Source organism: Eublepharis macularius, chromosome 13 (assembly GCF_028583425.1).
Source record: "Eublepharis macularius isolate TG4126 chromosome 13, MPM_Emac_v1.0, whole genome shotgun sequence".
NCBI classification, from domain to species: Eukaryota; Metazoa; Chordata; class Lepidosauria; order Squamata; family Eublepharidae; genus Eublepharis; species Eublepharis macularius.
Window position 1 is genome coordinate 64,519,960 of NC_072802.1, and position 18,883 is coordinate 64,538,842.

The window sequence follows — 18,883 nt, forward strand, 5'->3', positions numbered from 1 at the left end:
TACATCTTTTAAGCTAGGATTTTAATTAGGGGGTTTTCCTCACCAGCTTTTTAATAGTCTGCTTTGTATGACAGTTTTTATTATAATAATAATAATAATTTTAGAATACAAACTGATCAACACCTTGTACACAATACACCTGGCATAACAGTTATGGAAAATTGAAAAGTTTGGATAGTTGACACTGCAATTACGGGGGATGCCAGAGTCAAAGAAAAAGAGTAAGAAAAAATGATTAAATATTTTTAGAATAGAAACCACCCAACTATGGATGAAGAATACAACAGTAGTCCCCATTGTCATCAGGGCACTGGGAACTATTTTGAAAAACTTCGCAACTTATATGGAAAAGCTGCAGCTTTCTGATATAACACCTACAGAACTACAAAAGATGGCATTACTTGGAACAGCGTACATATTACATTGATACCTGAGTGATACTTAGGTCTCTGGTGGAAACTTGTATCAGCTCAGCAAGGCCAATCAATGATAACATGTGATCTTTACTTATTGTGTTATGTGAAATTCAAATAATAATAATAATAATAATAATAGCACTTATATACCTCTCTTCTAGACCGATCCGTATCCCACTCAGAGCAGTGAACAGTCACTGTTATTATCAACCCCACACTACAGCTGGGGTTGAGAGGAGCAGCTTCCCCAAGGCCACCTGCTGAGCTCAGGGCAGTAATGGGATTTGAACCAGCAGAGTGCTGAATCACAGCCCAGCCTCTTAACCACTAGGCTACAGCAGCTCTGAATAATAACAACTGCACATATAGCCGGTTTGATGTAGTGGTTAGGAGTTTGGTGTAGTGGTTAGGAGCATGGGACTCTAATCTGGAGAACTGAGTTTGATTCCCCACTCCTCCACTTGAAGCCAGCTGGGTGACCTTGGGTCAGTCACTTAAGAGCAGAAGGACTCTAATCTGGAAAGCCAAGTTTGATTCCCTACTCCTCTGCTTGAAGCCAGCTGGGTGACCTTGAATCAGTCACAGCTTCTAGGAGCTCTCTCAGCCCCACCCACCTCCCTGTTTTGTTGTGGGGATAATAATAACACACTTTGTAAACTGCTCTGAGTGGGCATTAAGTTGTCCTGAAGGGCGGTATATAAATCGAATGTTGTTATTATTATTACACCTAGACAGATTAGTGCCCCACTCAGAGCAGTGAACAAAATGAGTGTTGTTCTTATCCCCACAATCCACCTGGGGAGCCATGGCAGAGAGGAGTGGCTTCCCCAAGGCCACCTGCTGAACTCAGGGCAGTCATGGGAGTCGAACCAGCAATGCTGATTTGCAGCCCACTCACTGTGCTAAAATAACTGGGCTTATATACTGCTCTTCTAGATAGATCAGTGCCCTACTCAAAGCCGTGCACTAGGTCAGTGTTATTATTATTCTTGGAGCTGGACTGTGATTCAGTGGATTCCCAAGGCCACCTGCAGAGCTCAAGACAATTGTGGGAGTCAAACTAGCTGAATGCTGATTGGCAGCCCAGCCTCAGCAAAACTGCTGCTTGAACTGCGAGGCCTGTTCTTGCCTGGGTATAATAACAATAACAGTGTGCTTACATACCACTCTCCTAGACAGATTAGTGCCTACTCAGAGCAGTGAACAAAGCCAGTGGTTTTGCAGCCCAACCACTTCACCATTATGCTACAGCAGCATTTATGCACTTATGTTCAGTGACTTGTTTTTAACAGCTTGTTTTTACATTGAGATATTTTTAATTATAAGCCACCTTGAGCAGGACTTGGAAGTGGTGGCATAGAAATATCCTAAATGGAAAAAAAAAGAAACGTCGCTAAGTATGGTGCAATTGTAATCATTCACTTGTAGTGCCATAGGTATGTAGTAGTGCCATAAGTATGCAGTCACCTCCATACCTATGGGACTGCCTCTCCCATTATGCCCCACACAAGGCCTTGCGCTCTGTGGATAAACAGCTTCTGGTGGTCTCTGGCCCGAGGGACATTTGGCTGGCCTCAACTAGGGCCAGGGCCTTTTCCGCCCTGGCCCCAGCCTGATGGAACACTCTCCCAATGGAGATACGGGCCCTGCAAGACCTTTTACAGTTCCACAGGGCCTGAAAGACAGAGCTGTTCTGCTGGGCCTTTGACTAGGGGTCAGCATTTTGTCCTCTCTTCTGACTGCCACACCCTTCTTTTGCAGCCACCATGGAGTTACATCATGGTGGCGCCTGTTGTTACGGTGACTCTGTAGTGGCCTGATTTGTTTGGTGGCGCCTGGATTTTTATGCTCTTTGTATTAATGTGTATTAATATTGGATTTTATGCTATTTGCAATAATGTTTTATTGTATTTTAACAATATATTCTGTCGGAAGCCACCCTGAGCCCACTCGTGGGAAGGACGGGGTATAAGTCGAATAAAATAAATAAATAAATGATGTGTCGATCCATTGTTGGTTTGTCAAACCAGGCCCTCCTTTAGTCACCTATCTGTGCGATGTTAACATCTGCTGCCAGAAGTGAAGATTTCACAGTCATGTTCCGAAGCAAGGGTTGCCAACTGCAGCTTGGGAAATCCATGGAGATTTGGGGGTGGAGCCTGGGGAGGGCAGAGTTTGTGGAGGGGATAGGATCCCTAGAGTCCATCCTCCAAAGCTGCCATTTTCTCCAGGGGAACTAGGGTTGCCAGGTCCTCTTACCCCCCCCCCAGGGGGGACCCAGTGCTTACCTCCTCTCCACTCCCACGATGCTCCTTGTGCATGGGCACCACGTCTGTGTGATGACATTACTCCCAGGATGTGACACCATCATGCAAGTGTGTGGCCCGATTCAGCCCACCGTGAAGCGTGGGAGCACTCTCGGGGCAGTGCAATGATGTCACTTCCTGTATTGATGTTGTCACACTGCCCCGAGAGCTCGCCCAGGAGGCCCATTCCTGCACCTTCCCCCTTCCCCTCCACCAGCCAGGGAAGTGGTAGCAGGGGACAAAGGGTGAAAGCGGGGGATCTGCGGCCCCCACAGGGGGAATGGAATCCCTAAGGGGAACTGATCTCTGCTGTCTGACGATTAGTTGCAATTCCAGGAGATCTACAGGCTCCATCTGGGCCGATTCCAGATGACTAACCTTAAGGCGCTTCATGCCGCCCTCTTCCGGATCGCGACGGGGAAAATGCGAAATATCGCGTTTCCTCGCGCGAGTTTTGCGTGACGACGCGCAAAACTCGCGTGAGGAAACGCGATATTTCGCATTTTCCCCGTCGCGATCCGGAAGAGGGCGGCATGAAGCGCCTTAAGGTTAGTCATCTGGAATCGGCCCTGGAGGTTGTCAACCCTATCTTCAACCTGTGGAACCTCTTGCCTCCGATAAGAACAGATTGTTCCTCTTTGTTTTCATTTCAAAAGCAGCTAAAACTATCCTTGTCTTGGTTTGCCTTGCCTTGTGGGGGGGTCAGGGAGTCTGTGTAATTTTCACCCTAGAATGACTGTTTTGACAAGCTGATAACATTTTCTAGTGACTTTATTCTGGTTTTTGACTGTACGTTATTACACAGTTGCTTGTTTTTCTCTGTTCTTGCAAGCTGCCCTGAATACATGCCAGAAAAGCAGGATGCTTAAGCAAATGCCCCCGGCCAGAAATTTATTTTTTTTTTGCATAAACCAGTTTTCACAATAATGTTTGAGACTCTGTGAATGAAAATGATGCCGCCCCGCAGTAAGAGTTACATTATTATGGAGCACATTTACTCAGGCATAGCTGGAGCATTACTTTAAAAGCTTAAGCGAGAGATTGCGCCATAGCATCGTTTGTCTCTTTCTCTCTGTTTACATGACACATGAAAACCTGTTTTTCTTTTCCCTTTTGAGTGAAACTTTGCTCCACACTTTGGTTAAAATTCAGTAGGGGCACCGGCAGCCATACAAAATTGCTTACAGCGGCTTAAAAGTATTTTAGAAGTGTTTTGCAAGGAGTAAATGGGATACCTGACAGAGCGGCTTCAATACCGTACCAAAGGGAAAGGTGATTGAGAAAGAAGGGCTGCCTTGGGGACTCCTGAGAGTTGAAAACTATGTCCGGTGACATCACTTCCGGGGTGACATCATCACACAGGCACAGGAGCGCACACGTGCTTCATGGTGGGCTGTTTTGGGCCTCAAATGGGCCCAATTCTGTCCGTTTGGGGCCCAAAGCAACCCACTCTGAAGTGCGGGAGTGCTCTTCGGATGGCACAATGATGTCACTCCCAGGAAGTGATGTCATTGTGCCGCCCTAGGAGTGCATCTGGGAGGCCCGTAACCGTGTCTTCCCCCACCCACCAGCCAAATGAGTGGTGGCATGGGGAAGACGGTGTGAGCAGGTGATCTCCCGCTACTACCAGGGGACTGGTAACCAGGGCTTTTTTCAGCTGGAACGTGGTGGAACGGAGTTCCGGCGCCTTTTGAAAATGGTCACATGGCTTGTGGCGCCGCCCCCTGATCTCCAGACAGAGGGGAGTTTAGATTGCCCTCCGCGCCGCTCAGCAATATGGAGGGCAATCTAAACTCCCCTCTGTCTGGAGATCAGGGGGCGGGGCCACAAGCCATGTGACCATTTTCGCCGAGGGCAACCCACTGAGTTCCACCACCTCTTTTCCCAGAAAAAAAGCCCTGCTGGTAACCCTAGGTGTAAAAGCTAAATAAATAAATATAAGCTTAGTATTGTTCTACTAAGGGATGGGGTGAGAAGGAGCATGCTTCTCTGTTTACCCTGTGGGATGTTATTTCGATCAAACCATCACTCACCACTAATGCTTTCCCTCCTGCAAAGGAAGGGACACCAGGTTCATATATCTTTGTTAGTATGATGAAGGCCAGCTTGGGGAGAGCAATTTTTAGCAGACAAAACAGCCCAAAAGGAAAGGATGAAGCACCCTCTCCACCCCCACCCTTCCCCTAATCAAGTTTGGAGCCTCCCAGAGGCTGTATGAGTCTCCTTTTAAAAAATATCAAGGGGCCCTTCACTGGTTTCCTGCATCAGTTTAGCATTTCATGTTCTCTGAAAGAAGCTTTCCAAGAATCCTTGGAGATATTCTAAACAAGCATTTCTCTCATCCAGAAAAGCTTATGAGTTGAGAGATCTAACTTAGTCCTAAGGGGGGTGATGTTCAGTCGTGGTAGTAATGTGAAACGGATTCAAGAGGCAGCTATTAAAGTACAGAACACATACCTCTACACAAAGCTATTCAAGGGGGGGAAATCTTTGTGGGAATCACTTGGGGCCTTTTCTCACTATTCTTTAAACCCAGAGTTAAATTACAGTAATATGCAAATATGCATAATTTATTCCGATTGTTCAGGATTTGCAATTTCTAGGCACATCATTGGGATCTCTTTTTTAAAAAAACGGATGTGCGTGCAAACAATTTTGTGACATTTTCATATACAACTCACTTCCCTAAGAGAAGAGAAGATTTTGCTGATGCCTTAAGATTGCTGAAAGGAGTTGTATCATCTCTTCTTCTTTCTTTCTTTTTTAGTTATAAGTGCAGAACAATAAAAAAGCAGACAATAGAAGCACGGGCAATGGCTGTGTACTAACCTTCAGGTTCACAAAGTTCAGGATTAATAATGCAAGAGTTCTGATAGCTTCCGAAGAGGAGAAACATCACTCCGGTTGGATCCGGGATGCAAATTCCCTTGTTTACCATTCCTTCTACTATATCTGAGGAAAGGAAACGTAAGAAACACGTAACCTTATTTTTAATATTCTCTTCTCAGTCCACACAGTCCTGAGGATGTGGCTCAAGCATTTTACGTACACATTTTCATTCCTGTCCCACTTCCCTACATCCTCATTTCCATGGGTCCGTGCAGGGCTTATTTCGAGGGGGAACGGGCAGGAACGAAGTTCCAGCAGTTCCCCAAAGAGGTCACATGTCAGGTGGCCCTGCCCACCTGACTCTCGGCCATTTTAAACCCATTTTGGCCTGGATTGGGGCCGAAATGGCCTGGATAGGGGCCTGTGACAGGTGGTGGATCACTCTCCCACTCAGCAGCGGCCTGATCCTGACCATTTGGGGCCCCTTTTTGGCCATTTTCAGCCCATTTTTGCCATTTTGAGCCCAATTTCGGACCTGAATGGCCAGGATTGGGTCCAAAACAGCCAGGATAGGTGATGTCAGGGGGTGTGGCATATGCAAATCAGTGATGCTAATGACACATTTCTGGTGATGTTAAGTGGTGTGGCATATGCTAATGAGTTATGCTAATGAGTTCTTCCAGCTCTTTTTCTACGAAATGACCCCTGGGTCCGTGAAACCAGTGGAAACTGGCCCTTTCTCTAGCAACAATTCACAGGCGGGTGGATACACTGCACCACCTTGATCTAGGGCTGCCAACTCAGGGTTGAGAAATTCCTTGAGATCTGGGGGACAGAGCCTGGACAGGGTGGAGTTTGGAGAAGAGAGGGAGCTCAGCACTGATGTGACATCATAGAGTGCCCTCTGAAGCTGACATTGCATCCAGGGGAACTGATTTTGATTTATGTCGTCTGATCAGCTGTAACTCCACGAGATCTCCAGGTTTCACCTGGAGGATGGAAACGCTACCCAGCTCCTTATTAAATCATTGTATTTTTTAAGAAAAACATGCATTTATTTTGTGACATGACAGTTCCCAAGCACACACATGTAGGGTGCTCTCCATGCTATACAAAAACTCGGAAACAATCCATAAATACATATATACGTTTGTGCCCACACAGTCTCTATGGTGCAAAACTGAGGCAGGACTTAGTTTCAGGTGGGTAACCATGTCGGTCTGCAGAAGAACCACAGGATTTGAGTCCAATGGCTCCTTAGAGACCAACAAGATTTTCAGGGTGTCTGAAGAAGGGAACTCTGACTCTCAAAACCTTGCACCCTGAAAATTTTGTTGGTGTCTAAGGTGCCACTGGACTCAAATCCTGCTGTGGCAGAACTTACCACTGTGATCCTGTGTCTGTCCCTCCCAGGACATCCATAAAGGGCTAGTATCTTTCTACAGAAGCCCTCAAAGGGCAGTGCTGAGCTTGTGTCCTTTGGTGATCTCAATCAGGGTTAAAAGACCTTGCCATGGTTAGCACCAGAGGTGAGCACAAACCGGGAAAATACTGAACGTACGGTTCATGGTTCATCGCATTTCACAAACCATGAACTTTCACGAACTTGCCCCGATTCGCGAACTGTTTTGTGAAAACAGCACTTCTGTGGCAGCAGAAAGGTCACTTCCAGAGCAACAAATGGTCACTTCCAGGGCAGCAGAAGGTCACTTCCTGGGCAGTAGAAAGCCCATCCTCCCATTGCCTAGGAAACTGCTTGATCGGCACCAGGCTGTCTGCAGTGATGAACCAAAAATGAACCAAATGAACCAGCCTAAAGTTCATGGCAGTTCATCAGAAATGGGCTCCGCCGGATAGCAAACCACGAACCAGCCTGGTTCGGGACGAATTTTGGTTTGTGCCCACCTCTAGTGAGCACTAAACGTGATTAAGTGATGTCTGTCCCAGGCCTATTTGGATCTCCTTTGAATTAACCTCCGTATGACAGAGACCCATGTGCAAGCTGTTTTCAAGTTGATATACAAACACACACAAATATTCAAGCATTTTAATGCTTTTAAACCTGCTTTTAGTTGCCAGGGAACCTCCAGTTCCTAACATAACTTTGATCAGAAAGGTCCATGTGTGGCAAATGCGGAAGAAACATATAGAAGTCTCACCTACAGTTGCAGAGAAGTTAGAGTAGGCAGAATCATTGGTATATACAAAAGTAGAGTTATGGGAAGGAAGCACAGTGAAGTTGTGGACTCTTAGAGCTGGGTGGAACGACAAAGACAAAAAAAGGCAATACGATGATTAAATTGCAAGATGAATATGAATCTTCCAGTTCTTATCTCTCAACGGGGAGGGGGGCACAAATGGCAGTAAGTGACTGTCTTGGGAATCAGGGCAGCCCTCCCACAAGTTTTTCTCCTTCACAGCACTGGTTTTACAAACAAAACTGACTATCAAATGCCATTTAACCTTAGAAAGAACAGTATCAAAATGCATAGCTCACTTAAAAAGGTAAAGGTAGTCCCCTGTGCAAGCACTGAGTCATTACTGACCCATGGGGGGACATCGCATTACAACGTTTTCTTAGCAGACTTTTTACGGGGTGGTTTGCCATTGCCTTCCCCAATCATCTACACTTTGCCCCCAGGAAACTGGGTACTCATTTTACCAACCTCATAAGGATGGAAGGCCGAGTCAACCTTGAGCCTGCTACTTGAACCCGGCTTCCGCCAGGATCGAACTCAGGTCATGAGCAGAGCTTGGGCTGCAGTACTGCCGCTTACCACTCTGCGCCACAGGGCTCTATAGGTCACTTAAAGGTATTAATTATTTATACTGCCAATTGCCGTTACTGAAAGCCTCTACCGAACAGAGGAAAGGCCCAGCTACTAATCAAGGGTTATCAATCAATGGGCAATCAGGGCAGCACAATACGATCCTTCAGGAACTTTTTAAAGATCCAAAATTCGACAACTGCTGCTTCTATACAACACAATATAAGAGGCCCTCCAGTGAGAAAACTAGCCTCGAGAGCTTTCACCATTGGCTGTTATTCAGCCAGATTTTAGCACAAATTATTATTACTATTATTTACTGAATTTCTAGTCTGCCTTCCCCACAAGCGGGCTCAGGGCGGATTACAACGAACAGATAAAATCAGTAATAAATAAAATAAAATCATAAAATCCCATTTCAGCGGCACCGACAATTCCACAATCCTGTGGCTCAGAAAAGGAAAGGTGGTGGAGTCATCGTGACGTGGGTAGTCATTGGATTGGATTCAATAACGCCTTTCGGGTAAGCCTTTTTCTGTAGGAAAATGACTTCCTCCATCAGAGAAAGGACTTGCCTTGGGAGTGAGAGGCTAGTTTTTGTTAGAAATGTCTCTAGATTGCTTTAGATTTTTTAAAAAATGGATGTTACTTGTTTTCATGTTATATGGAATACTGTTTGTCAGCCACCCTGAATCACCAGAGAAACGTAGGATCCGTTTCAATCAGTCAAGATGTCTTCCCTTGGAGGAAGCAGGGCTTTTTTTCAGCTGGAACATGGTGGAACGGAGTTCCGGAACCTCTTGAAAACGGTCACATGGTGGTGGCCCCGATCTCCAGACAGAAGGGAGTTTAGATTGCCCTCCGCGCCCCCGAGCAGCCCGGAGGGCAATCTAAACTCCCCTCTGTCTGGAGATCGGGGGGTGGGGCCACCAGCCATGTAACCCTTTTCTCCAAGGGCAACCCACTGAGTTCCACTACCTCTTTTCCCCAAAAAACCCCCCTAGGAGGAAGACATCCTCTATCAAAAGAGCTTTTAATGGAAGGGAATGGCGTCATTCTATCTAACCTCCTAGAATTGGATCTATGTCAATGATTGTAAAATTACTTTTAAAGTTCACCATGAGTGTAATTGAAACATTTTTCTTTCTTGATCTTTTTTAAAAAGAGCAAAAGGAATACAAAATTTTCTTGCAGGAATGGACTAAAAACATATTTAGTCCTGTATCCTATTTTCAAAAGGGACTCACCGGATGCCTCCACAAAACCCACAAGCAATGTATAAGGGCAATATACTGCACCATTATTTGTTTCCGGCGTCTGATATGTGTAGATACACTGGACTTGAAGGTCCCATTTATGTTCCATGGTTCATAGACACTGAGACCTGGGCCGTTTCCAGACAGCCCCCCGCCTTGCGAAACGTCGCGCGTCGTTGCGCGTCGTTGCGCAGAAAACGCGAAATATCGCGTTTTCTCGCGCGAGTTTTGCGCGACGTCGCGCAAAACTCGTGCGAGAAAACGCGATATTTCGCTTTTTCTGCGCAACGATGCGCGACGACACGCGACGTTTCGCGAGGCGGGGGGCCGTCTGGAAACGGCCCTGGCTGTATGTGATTTCTGACAACCTTCAATTTTCTAATGAAAACCAGGCTTGCTTTTCTGCTACGTACACATCATAAGACAGGTAACTTCTAGGGAAGGCATCCCAAACCCTATGAATATATGGCTCTCAGAAAATTTATCTTGGTGGCCCTAGCATCCGGAAAAGTGAACCGTTGAGAGATATGGAACTGGACTGCAGCCATACAAAGATTTCACAAGTAAAATGAATCAACATGATAGGCAAGCTTGTGATGTGTCAATGATTTATGAGAAGGAACATGGAGCGAAAAACAATTGCATGGAATTATGACAAATGGAAGGGAAACATAAATAATATCCCCCCAAAGCCCTCAGCGCTGAATGGAAGAGAGACACAATCAGCAGGAGAACACATTACCTGCAGCATCGACCCTCTAAGGATGCTAAATCTTGTCCTTACCAAATCAAAATAATCCGGCAGCTGGGTTCACACATGCACATTTTTTGCTGCATGTATGAAACCAGCCATTGTAGATTAATTGCCGCAAAAGCAAGACCTTTTTCGCACAGCAATTTTTGCCTCTTTGGGCCCCGTACCTCCTCTGATTTTCTTCCAAATTCTGGGCCATCGACTCCTCCTTCAGATTTCAATGCAGCGTTTCAAGACTTCTCTTCCGAATTTTTGGCACGCACATAAAAAGTGCAGGCTGCAAATTCGGAAGAGGACTCTTGAAATGCATTGAAATCTGAAGGGGGAATTAAGCATCCAGAATTTGGAAGAAAATCTGAAGTTGCAGAGGACCAAAAGTGGCAAAAATCGCCCATGCAAAAAAAAGGCCCAACTTTCATATCACAGGAAGTCATCACAGGCACAATACTTTTCAACTGGGGAGGGGAGCTCTGTTCACATATTAAGCTGCACTTTACTAAGCCATAAACAGTGGTATTGTTAAGACTAGACTTTGGGATAAAAATCTGGAGCCTGGCCACCATGGCTCAGCAAAAGAGGAGGGACCGAAACATCAAATATAGCTAAATATGAGTGAGTGCCAACCAACTCCCTTCAATTTCCATTATTCCTCCACTTCATTCCCCCCTGTATTCCGAACACTTAGGGCCAAGCTGCCTTGATGGGACATGTAGGCATCCTTGACGGGAAATGTAGGCGCCCTGGTCTTGCAGCTTGGCTCTCTGACTGCTGTCCAATGGACTTTTCAACTGTCACTTGTCCAACATTCCGCCAAGCTGCCTACATTTCCCATCAGAACTTGAGGGAAGCTGACAAGTGTCCAACCTGTGTTATTCGTCACTTGTAGCTTGGCCCTACAATACCCAGAATTTGTCCTAGTGTCAGGCTGTATGTGCACTGAATGCAACATGTGCAGCCCTGGAAACGGCATCCCCTGGGGCCGTTTCAGCTCAGAAAACTGCTGCAGGGTGAGGCAGGCTGCAGCCCTGCAGTTCCAATGCGAATTGGGTCCTGTGGTGCTTGGGTAAGTCCCCCGCAGGTATAGACAAATCTTCTTGGCCAAACACATTATGTAGTTTGGCCCTCAGCCCTTCCCTTTGCAATACTGAGACAGCAGTACTTACCTGCATTACAGGATTTTTGTTAAGTACATGAAGCAGTTTGGATACTTGAAAGCTTGTATAAAAATGCATTTTTTAAAAAAAAGGTGGTGGTTAAACTGCAAATGACAGCAGTGGGGGGATTCAAGTTTCTACACCCTCCCACCAAGAACAATTTACTGCTCACAGAAAGTTAGCATGACAGGGGGAAGGCCGTGGCAGAACTCTCCTCTCTGCCATCTGGTTTTCTATGTGCAAAGAATATTTTGTTAAGAGGAACATTCAATTGCGCAATGCCACTACATGCATTATGAAGTGGTACAATTCAGACACACCTCATCTGCTGTTTGTATAGACTGGGCCTAAGGACTGGGGGAAGCAATTCGTGGCAGATCAAATGATCTGTGTGTGTATGTGAACCCCGCAGTGCAATCTGATACAATCCAGTACAATCTCGTTGAAGTCCTTTGATTTCAATCTACTGATTGCAGTGGGTTTAGACTGGAATAACTGCACGTGATTGCACTGTTCAAGTCATAACTCTGTCAGCCACAGCCATGGGGGTCATCAGAAGGCAATGCACACACAGATATATGCCCACAGGTACGCAAACACATACCCATCCAAGCGAATACAATCCATACACCAAAATAGGTTTCGGCACACGATCTGACGAATCGACCACATGAGTAAGACCAGGGCTTTCTTTCTTGGAAAAGTGATGGTGGCACTAGTGGGTAGCCAGCACAGGGGGCACCTCCTGGCGGGAGGTGGTGCCCCTGGCACCACAGGTGTGCGCACAAAGTGCGTGCATGCTCCCAGGACCGCACAATGATGTCGCTTTGGGTCAGTTGGAACAAGGGCTGAGTTTTTTAAAGTTTAAATCGCCCTCGGCAAAAATGGTCACATGGCCGGTGGCCCCATCCTCTGATCTCCAGGCAGAGGGGAGTTTAGATTGCCCTCCGCGCCAGTGGCGTGGAGGGCAATCTAAACTCCCCTCTGCCTGGAGATCAGGGGGCGGGGCCACCGGCCATGTGACCATTTTCAAGAGGTGCTGGAACTCCGTTCCTCTGTGTTCCAGCTGAAAAATGCCCTGAGTAAGACTATTGGAGAGGGCAGGAGGAAGAGAACCTCATATCCAGAAATGGAAATGCAAGATCTCAAGCACATTTCTTCAGGGCTTCCATCTGCCCCAGCCTGTGATACTATGTACTCAGACCTCACAGGCACAGCACCTGGTGATTTCTCCTTGAAAGAGAAGGCACTTGATGTCCCACCAAGCGCTGCAGTCCCATCATATCATTCATTGCACATACAAAGCCATGGAGGACAGCCTTGATTTGCCAGAGACATTTTGGATCAGGGGTGGCCAAACTGCAGCTCAGGAGCCATGTGTGGCTCTTCTAGACATACTGTGTGGCTCCTGGTGGTCTCTGAGTATCGCTATGGCCATACATTTTAGTTTAGTTTAGTTTATTTCCCTCCCTTTCCTCCTTTCTTTTCATGTCTTTTCCTCCCTTTCTTTCTTTCTTTCTTTCTTTCTCTTTTCTTTTCATGTCTTTCCCTCCCTTTTCCTTTTTTCCTTCCTTCTTTCTTTCGTATTTTCAATAAAAATGTTGGGGTTGCCAGGTCTGACTCAGAAAATACCTGCGGACTTTGGGGGGTGAAGCCTGGCAAGGATGTGACATCATTTTTGTGATTTCACTTCCAAGTCAAAGGTCAGGTGATGGCTCTTCCCAAGCCCCACCCCTTCTGATGATGTCACTTCCAGCATACTGCAGCAAAACCCCATCCCTTCTTGTGATGTCACTTTCAGGACATTGCCCCAAACCCGCCTCTTCATCTGAAGTCACTTCAATGCATCATGTCTTTCGGCGCTCAAACATCTGACATTTATTCTATGTAGCTCTTACATTAAGCAAGTTTGGCCACCCATCATGAGATTCCTCTCCCTGTAGCTTTGCTGTTACACTCCTAGCTCTGTATGGGTCACCTTTAAATGGTCAAAGAAGTCTGAGGAAGGCAGCTTTGAAATGCAAAAAAAAATCATTTGGGTTCCAAAGTATTTGCTGCATAAAGAGCATCTGGCGCAGCTTGAAAGAGGAGGCTGACAGCGCTTGTTTCTCCGCTCCACGTTCTTTACATTCTGACTTTCACAAAGACATAAGTAACTCTCAGGGTCACGAATCCTTGGATGTACCTCCATTGGTGTCCCGCAACTCGTGGATTCCTTCCACAGTCCCCAGAGGCCAGTAGTGTGACGCTTGGGCTAGAACATCAAACCCTGTTTAAACAAACAAACAACACCTGATGTTAAGGATCAGTGATGCTCATAACCCGAGGACAAAAGGTGATACTGGGGGAGGAGCAGGCCAGAAAGTGAAAATGGTCACGGAGCAAGCCACGTTGAATGGCCCCTGCGATGCTACAAGCCACCACTGCAAGGGTCACCCTTTGCTTCCTCCTAAAAAGGGGCAGCAGGTTGGGAAAAGACAACTGGTGAACTGACACCAATTGCCATTACCAATGATGGGTCTGAGCCAACCGCCCCCTCTCCAGAAGAGTGGCAGGAGCTTGGTTATGCTTGCTCCTGGCCATTGTCCTGGCCCTTGGAAAGCGGCCCACCAGGAAATAAATTAAATGGTACATTCACCCCGGAATTCGGGTGGAAGGCATGTCCACGGCTCATCCATCAACACATCAGAAAAAAGATTACTGTGCATGATTCAGCCTGGAGTAATGATCAGTCGGTGTTTCTGGTCTCACGATCGATCATCATCATTCTTGTCATCATCAAAATGTATTTTTAATTATATATATATATATTTTAAAAAAATGATGAGGACAAGGATGGATAATGATTGACTCTGAGTACCGAAACACAGAGTGATCATTTAATTAAAACCATTTGATTTAAAATAATTAAATAAATTAAACAATTTAATTTAAAACAATTACATTGAATAATTTAAAATAATTTTTAAAAATTTAAAAAATCAAAATGCATTCATCACATATATATATTCTCATATCATGGCAATCAGGAAGTTGTATATGGGGTTGCCAGGTGATCTCTCATCCAGCCGCTGACCTAGGGATTCCCGGTGCCCACCAGTGGCAGGCAATCTCAGGACTGTTTATCTACTCACTGGCGACCAGCGGGAGGTTTTCAGCTGCCCAGAGAATGCCCATCATCGGCTGGCATCCTGGGAACACGCGCAATATGTGCACTCCCAGCAGACACGACAATGTCACATCCAGAAGTGACTTCGTTGTGCTGTGCTCTCATGCTTTGTTGGGGGCCAAAATCAGCCCCACACAGAGCGCAGGAGCGCTCCTGTGGCTGGCATGATGATGCCACTTCCAGAAGTGACATCATCACACAAGTGCTGGGAGCGCGTGCACATGAAAAAACACACAGAGATGGCATACGGTAAGTGCCAGATCTCCCTTAACCAGGGCCGTTTCCACACGGCTTACCTTGTTCCGGAAAACTGTGAAATCTCCCGTGAAATCGTGTGAGAAGACACTGTTATCGCATCTTCTTGCACAAGGAAAGGCTGAGGGCCTTGGGAATGTTTAGTTTGGAGAAGAGGAGGTTGAGGGGGGACATGATTGCTCTCTTTAAATATTTGAAAGGCTGTCATTTGGAGGAGGGCAGGGAGCTGTTCCAGTTGGCAGCAGAGGGTAGGACCCGAAGCAACGGACTTAAATTACATGCACAAAGGTACTGGCTGGATATTAGGAAAAACTTTTTCACGGTCAGAATAGTTCAAAGGTGGAAGCAGCTGCCTAGAGAGGTGGTGAGCTCCCCTTCACTGGCAGTTTTCGAGAAGAGGCTGGATAAGTATTTGTCAGGATGCTTTAGGTTCATCCTGCACTGGGCAGGGGGTTGGACTAGATGGTCTGTATGGCCCCTTCCAACTCTATGATTCTATGATTTCCTGCGAGATTTCGCTGTTTTCCAAACCAGGTAAGCCGCGTGGAAATGGCCCAGGACTGTATAGGGACCTGGTAACCCTATGCTAACTAAACCTGTTTAGTTCAGCAACATTCTCACTAACCATAACCTGGGAACCCTGTTTTCTCTCCAGTACAATTTCTATCGTGCCCTTCCTCCATGGAGGTCAGGAAGACGACCTTCCCCATTTTCTCCTCATAACAACCCCGTGAGGTAAGTTAGGCTGAGAGAGAATTACTGGCCCAATGCCACCAAGCGAGCTATACAGAAGAATGGGGATTTGAACCTGGGTCCCCCATATCCTCATTCCTCATTCTACCCACTACGTCACACTGGCTTTCAGTGATAAGTAAGAAAGGAAAGTCCATTTAAGTGGGTAGCCATGTTGGTCTGCAGTAGAACAGCAGGGTTTGAGTCCAGTGGCACCTTAGAGACTGACAAGATTTTTCAGAGTATAAGCTTTCGAGAGTCAGAGTTCCTTTCTTTGAAAGCTTACACTCTGAAAATCTTGTTGGTCTCTAAGTTCTTTAACGTGCCCCTGGACTCAAATCCCAAGTAAAGTCAGGGAACTAGTGAACGGGGACTCAGAGCCAAGCTACAAGTGATGAATTACACTTGCCTGGCAAGTGAACAGACTCACGTGTATTCCTCCCTGTTCACTTGCCATTCACTTGCTCTCCACTTGATTAAGTGAATGGCAAGTGAACAGGGAGGAATACATGTGAGTCTGTTCACTTGCCAGGCAAGTGTAATTCATCACTTGTAGCTTGGCTCTAAATTTGTTCCCTGCTCCCCTAGTTGCCAGCTGGCCCACCTGCCAACAGCTTTGTCAACTGTAGCCTCTCATCTCACAGAACCTCTAACACATCACGTCTTCAGGGTAAATTGGTGGCAGAAAGATCAGGCAGCGCTATCACGTGATTCCCTAGATAGATAAAGGTACACATAACGGATGTTTTATCAGCACTGTTTTAAAGCCACAGCCAGCCCAAGCCTGAAAAGGCTTCTTTCAAGCTGCAACAAAACAATGGAAAAACAAGAATTTTTTCTTCTTCCAGTCTAGTTTTATTCCTTTCTAGAATGGCTATTGATGATTTTTAAAACTTTTCAGAGGAACTAATCTCCTCAGTTTCAAGAATGAGGTGAGGAAAAAAAATGGAAAACAGCAATGGAGAGCCTCTCTTCGCGGCGGCAAAAAGAGAACTGAGGGAGTGGCGGCCTTCCTCCTGATCACGTGATCATTTCGGTGGGAAAGTGCCTAGGGGAGAAGGGCTGCTCCTACTCTTCTAGAAAGCTCTGGAAATCTTTTCCACGGCTGGCCTGCACATGCGCAGCCCCAATGTGGCACTGCACCAAACATAGTGGAATCCACTCAGTCTTGAAACTTCTGTAATCTACATATAATAATAATAACATTCGATTTATATACTGCCCTTTAGAACAACTTAATGCCCACTCAGAGCGGTTTACAAAGTATGTTATTATTATGCCCACAACAAACACCCTGTGAGGTGGGTGGGGCTGAGAGAGCTCCAGAGAGCTGTGACTAGCCCAAGGTCACCCAGCTGGCTTCAAGCGGAGGAGTGGGGAATCAAACCCGGCTCTCCAGATTAGAGTCTTGCGCTCCTAACCACTACACCAAACATGCCTCCACCTCTCTGCCTCCATCACTCCACCCTGCATTCAGTTTCTAACAGTGCAATCCTAAGAAGAGTTACTCCAGTCTAAGCCCATTGAAATCAATGGGCTTAGACTGGAGTAACGCTTCTTAGGATTGCACCGTTAAACACACATATACTATCGACAGGGAGGCCAACCCTTATTCCCTCTGTGCCATACGCAGAGCAGCAGCTGGAAAAATAAAAACCGTTAAGTCTACCATTCTGCAAGCATGTCGCACATCTGGGTTGTTTGGGATTCTTTTTCTTCAGCGTCCTACTGATTCATAAATAAGCGCCACAGCTAAACGGGAACATTTTCCTTCCCGAAGTGCCTGCTTCAGCTGCAGATGGCCACACATGCTGAGCTCCAGGTGGGCAAGCTGACAAGAGCCATCTGAAGCTTCCTACCTCCAGGGACGCATTTATCTGCAGGATGCAAGAGACGGCTACATGGAGGATGCTTTGGGGGAAGGAAAAGTTCCAGGCAGCTTGGAGGTGGAACGGAGTTGTCGCTTGGCCATGTGCTCCAACTTTGCAAAGCCCCCCCCCCCACTTTCGACCACTGTTCACTATCTTTATCTGTTGCCTTTGGGAGAAGAAGTTGAGGGTGCCTCTTCATTGCTTTTCATTTGTTACTTTTCTAACCGGAGGTGTTTTTATTTTCCTCAGACCTTTTATAGTACCTGAACAGCCCCCTAAAGACAGACAGAGATGATGATAATAATAACTGTGCTTATATACCACTCTTCTAGACAGACTAGTGCCTCACCCAGAGCGGTGAACAGTTTAGTGTTATTATTATCCCCACAATGCAGCTGAGGAGCTGGGGCTGAAAGGAATGGCTTACCCAAGGCCGCCTACTGAGCTCATGGCAGTAGTGGGATTCGAACCAGCAGAGTGCTGATTCGCAGCTGAACCACTTAACCACTGTGCTACAGCAGCTCCCGATAGATAGATAGATAGATAGATAGATAGATAGATAGATAGATAGATAGATAGATAGATAGATAGATAGATAGATAGATAGATAGATAGATAGATAGATAGATAGATAGGCAGGCAGGCAGGCAGGCAGGCAGGCAGGCAGGCAGGCAGGCAGGCAGGCAGGCAGGCAGGCAGGCTATCAACAACCTGGTAGGCCATAGCACATAGCTATATTAAAGTTACAATCTGCATGATAGACCCTATACATAGCCATACTAAGGATAGGACCTTTTCTCTGGTGGCACCCCAGTAACAGAATATGCTCCTCTTCACCTGATACTAAATGGCTTTTCAGTGCCCGGTAAGGATTTCTTTAGTCTTCTGGTTATCAGCTTCTTCCATGTATTTTGTGTTGCCTTCACTTCGGTTTACTGTGGTTTCTAACAGAGAGGGGTTTCAATTATTTATTTGCTACTCTGCTATTGCTGTTTAATATTTTAGCACATGATTTTTTTTTTAATTTATTCTGCCACTAGCTTTTTTTTACGAATTTTTTTTCTGAGTGTAATTTTAACTCACTGTTATTTGTATTATCACATTTTGAATGGTTTTATGTTTTACTAGTATAAATTGCCTCATTTTTTTAATTTAGACAGAGTCGGTAGCTGACTTTCGTTCCTATGGGAAAAAGCAATAGGGACTGTGCTGGGAGGTGGCGATAGGCTGAACATGCTAACCTGGTTTAGGTTTTAAATTTTCTTAACTGTATCTCAGATTGCAGCAAATTTTCTTTATCCCACAGAGTATGATGGAAGCCAAGATCTAAGTTCTGCATAGCCACATCCTGGGTATCATTTCTTGGTCACACC

At 46.0% G+C, this 18,883-nt stretch overlaps 1 protein-coding gene across 1 annotated transcript in view; it reads right to left on the bottom strand.

Moving 5' to 3' along the window:
• Window positions 1-18,883, bottom strand: part of ADGRD1 (adhesion G protein-coupled receptor D1) — a 328,223-nt gene that overhangs the window by 298,286 nt on the left and 11,054 nt on the right. Inside the window, exons 3-5 of the mRNA XM_054996571.1 lie at window positions 13,669-13,752; window positions 7,711-7,806; window positions 5,552-5,674 (exon numbers count right to left, since the gene is read on the bottom strand). Coding sequence (XP_054852546.1) covers window positions 5,552-5,674; window positions 7,711-7,806; window positions 13,669-13,752 — 303 coding nt within the window. The remainder of the gene's footprint in view (window positions 1-5,551; window positions 5,675-7,710; window positions 7,807-13,668; window positions 13,753-18,883) is intronic.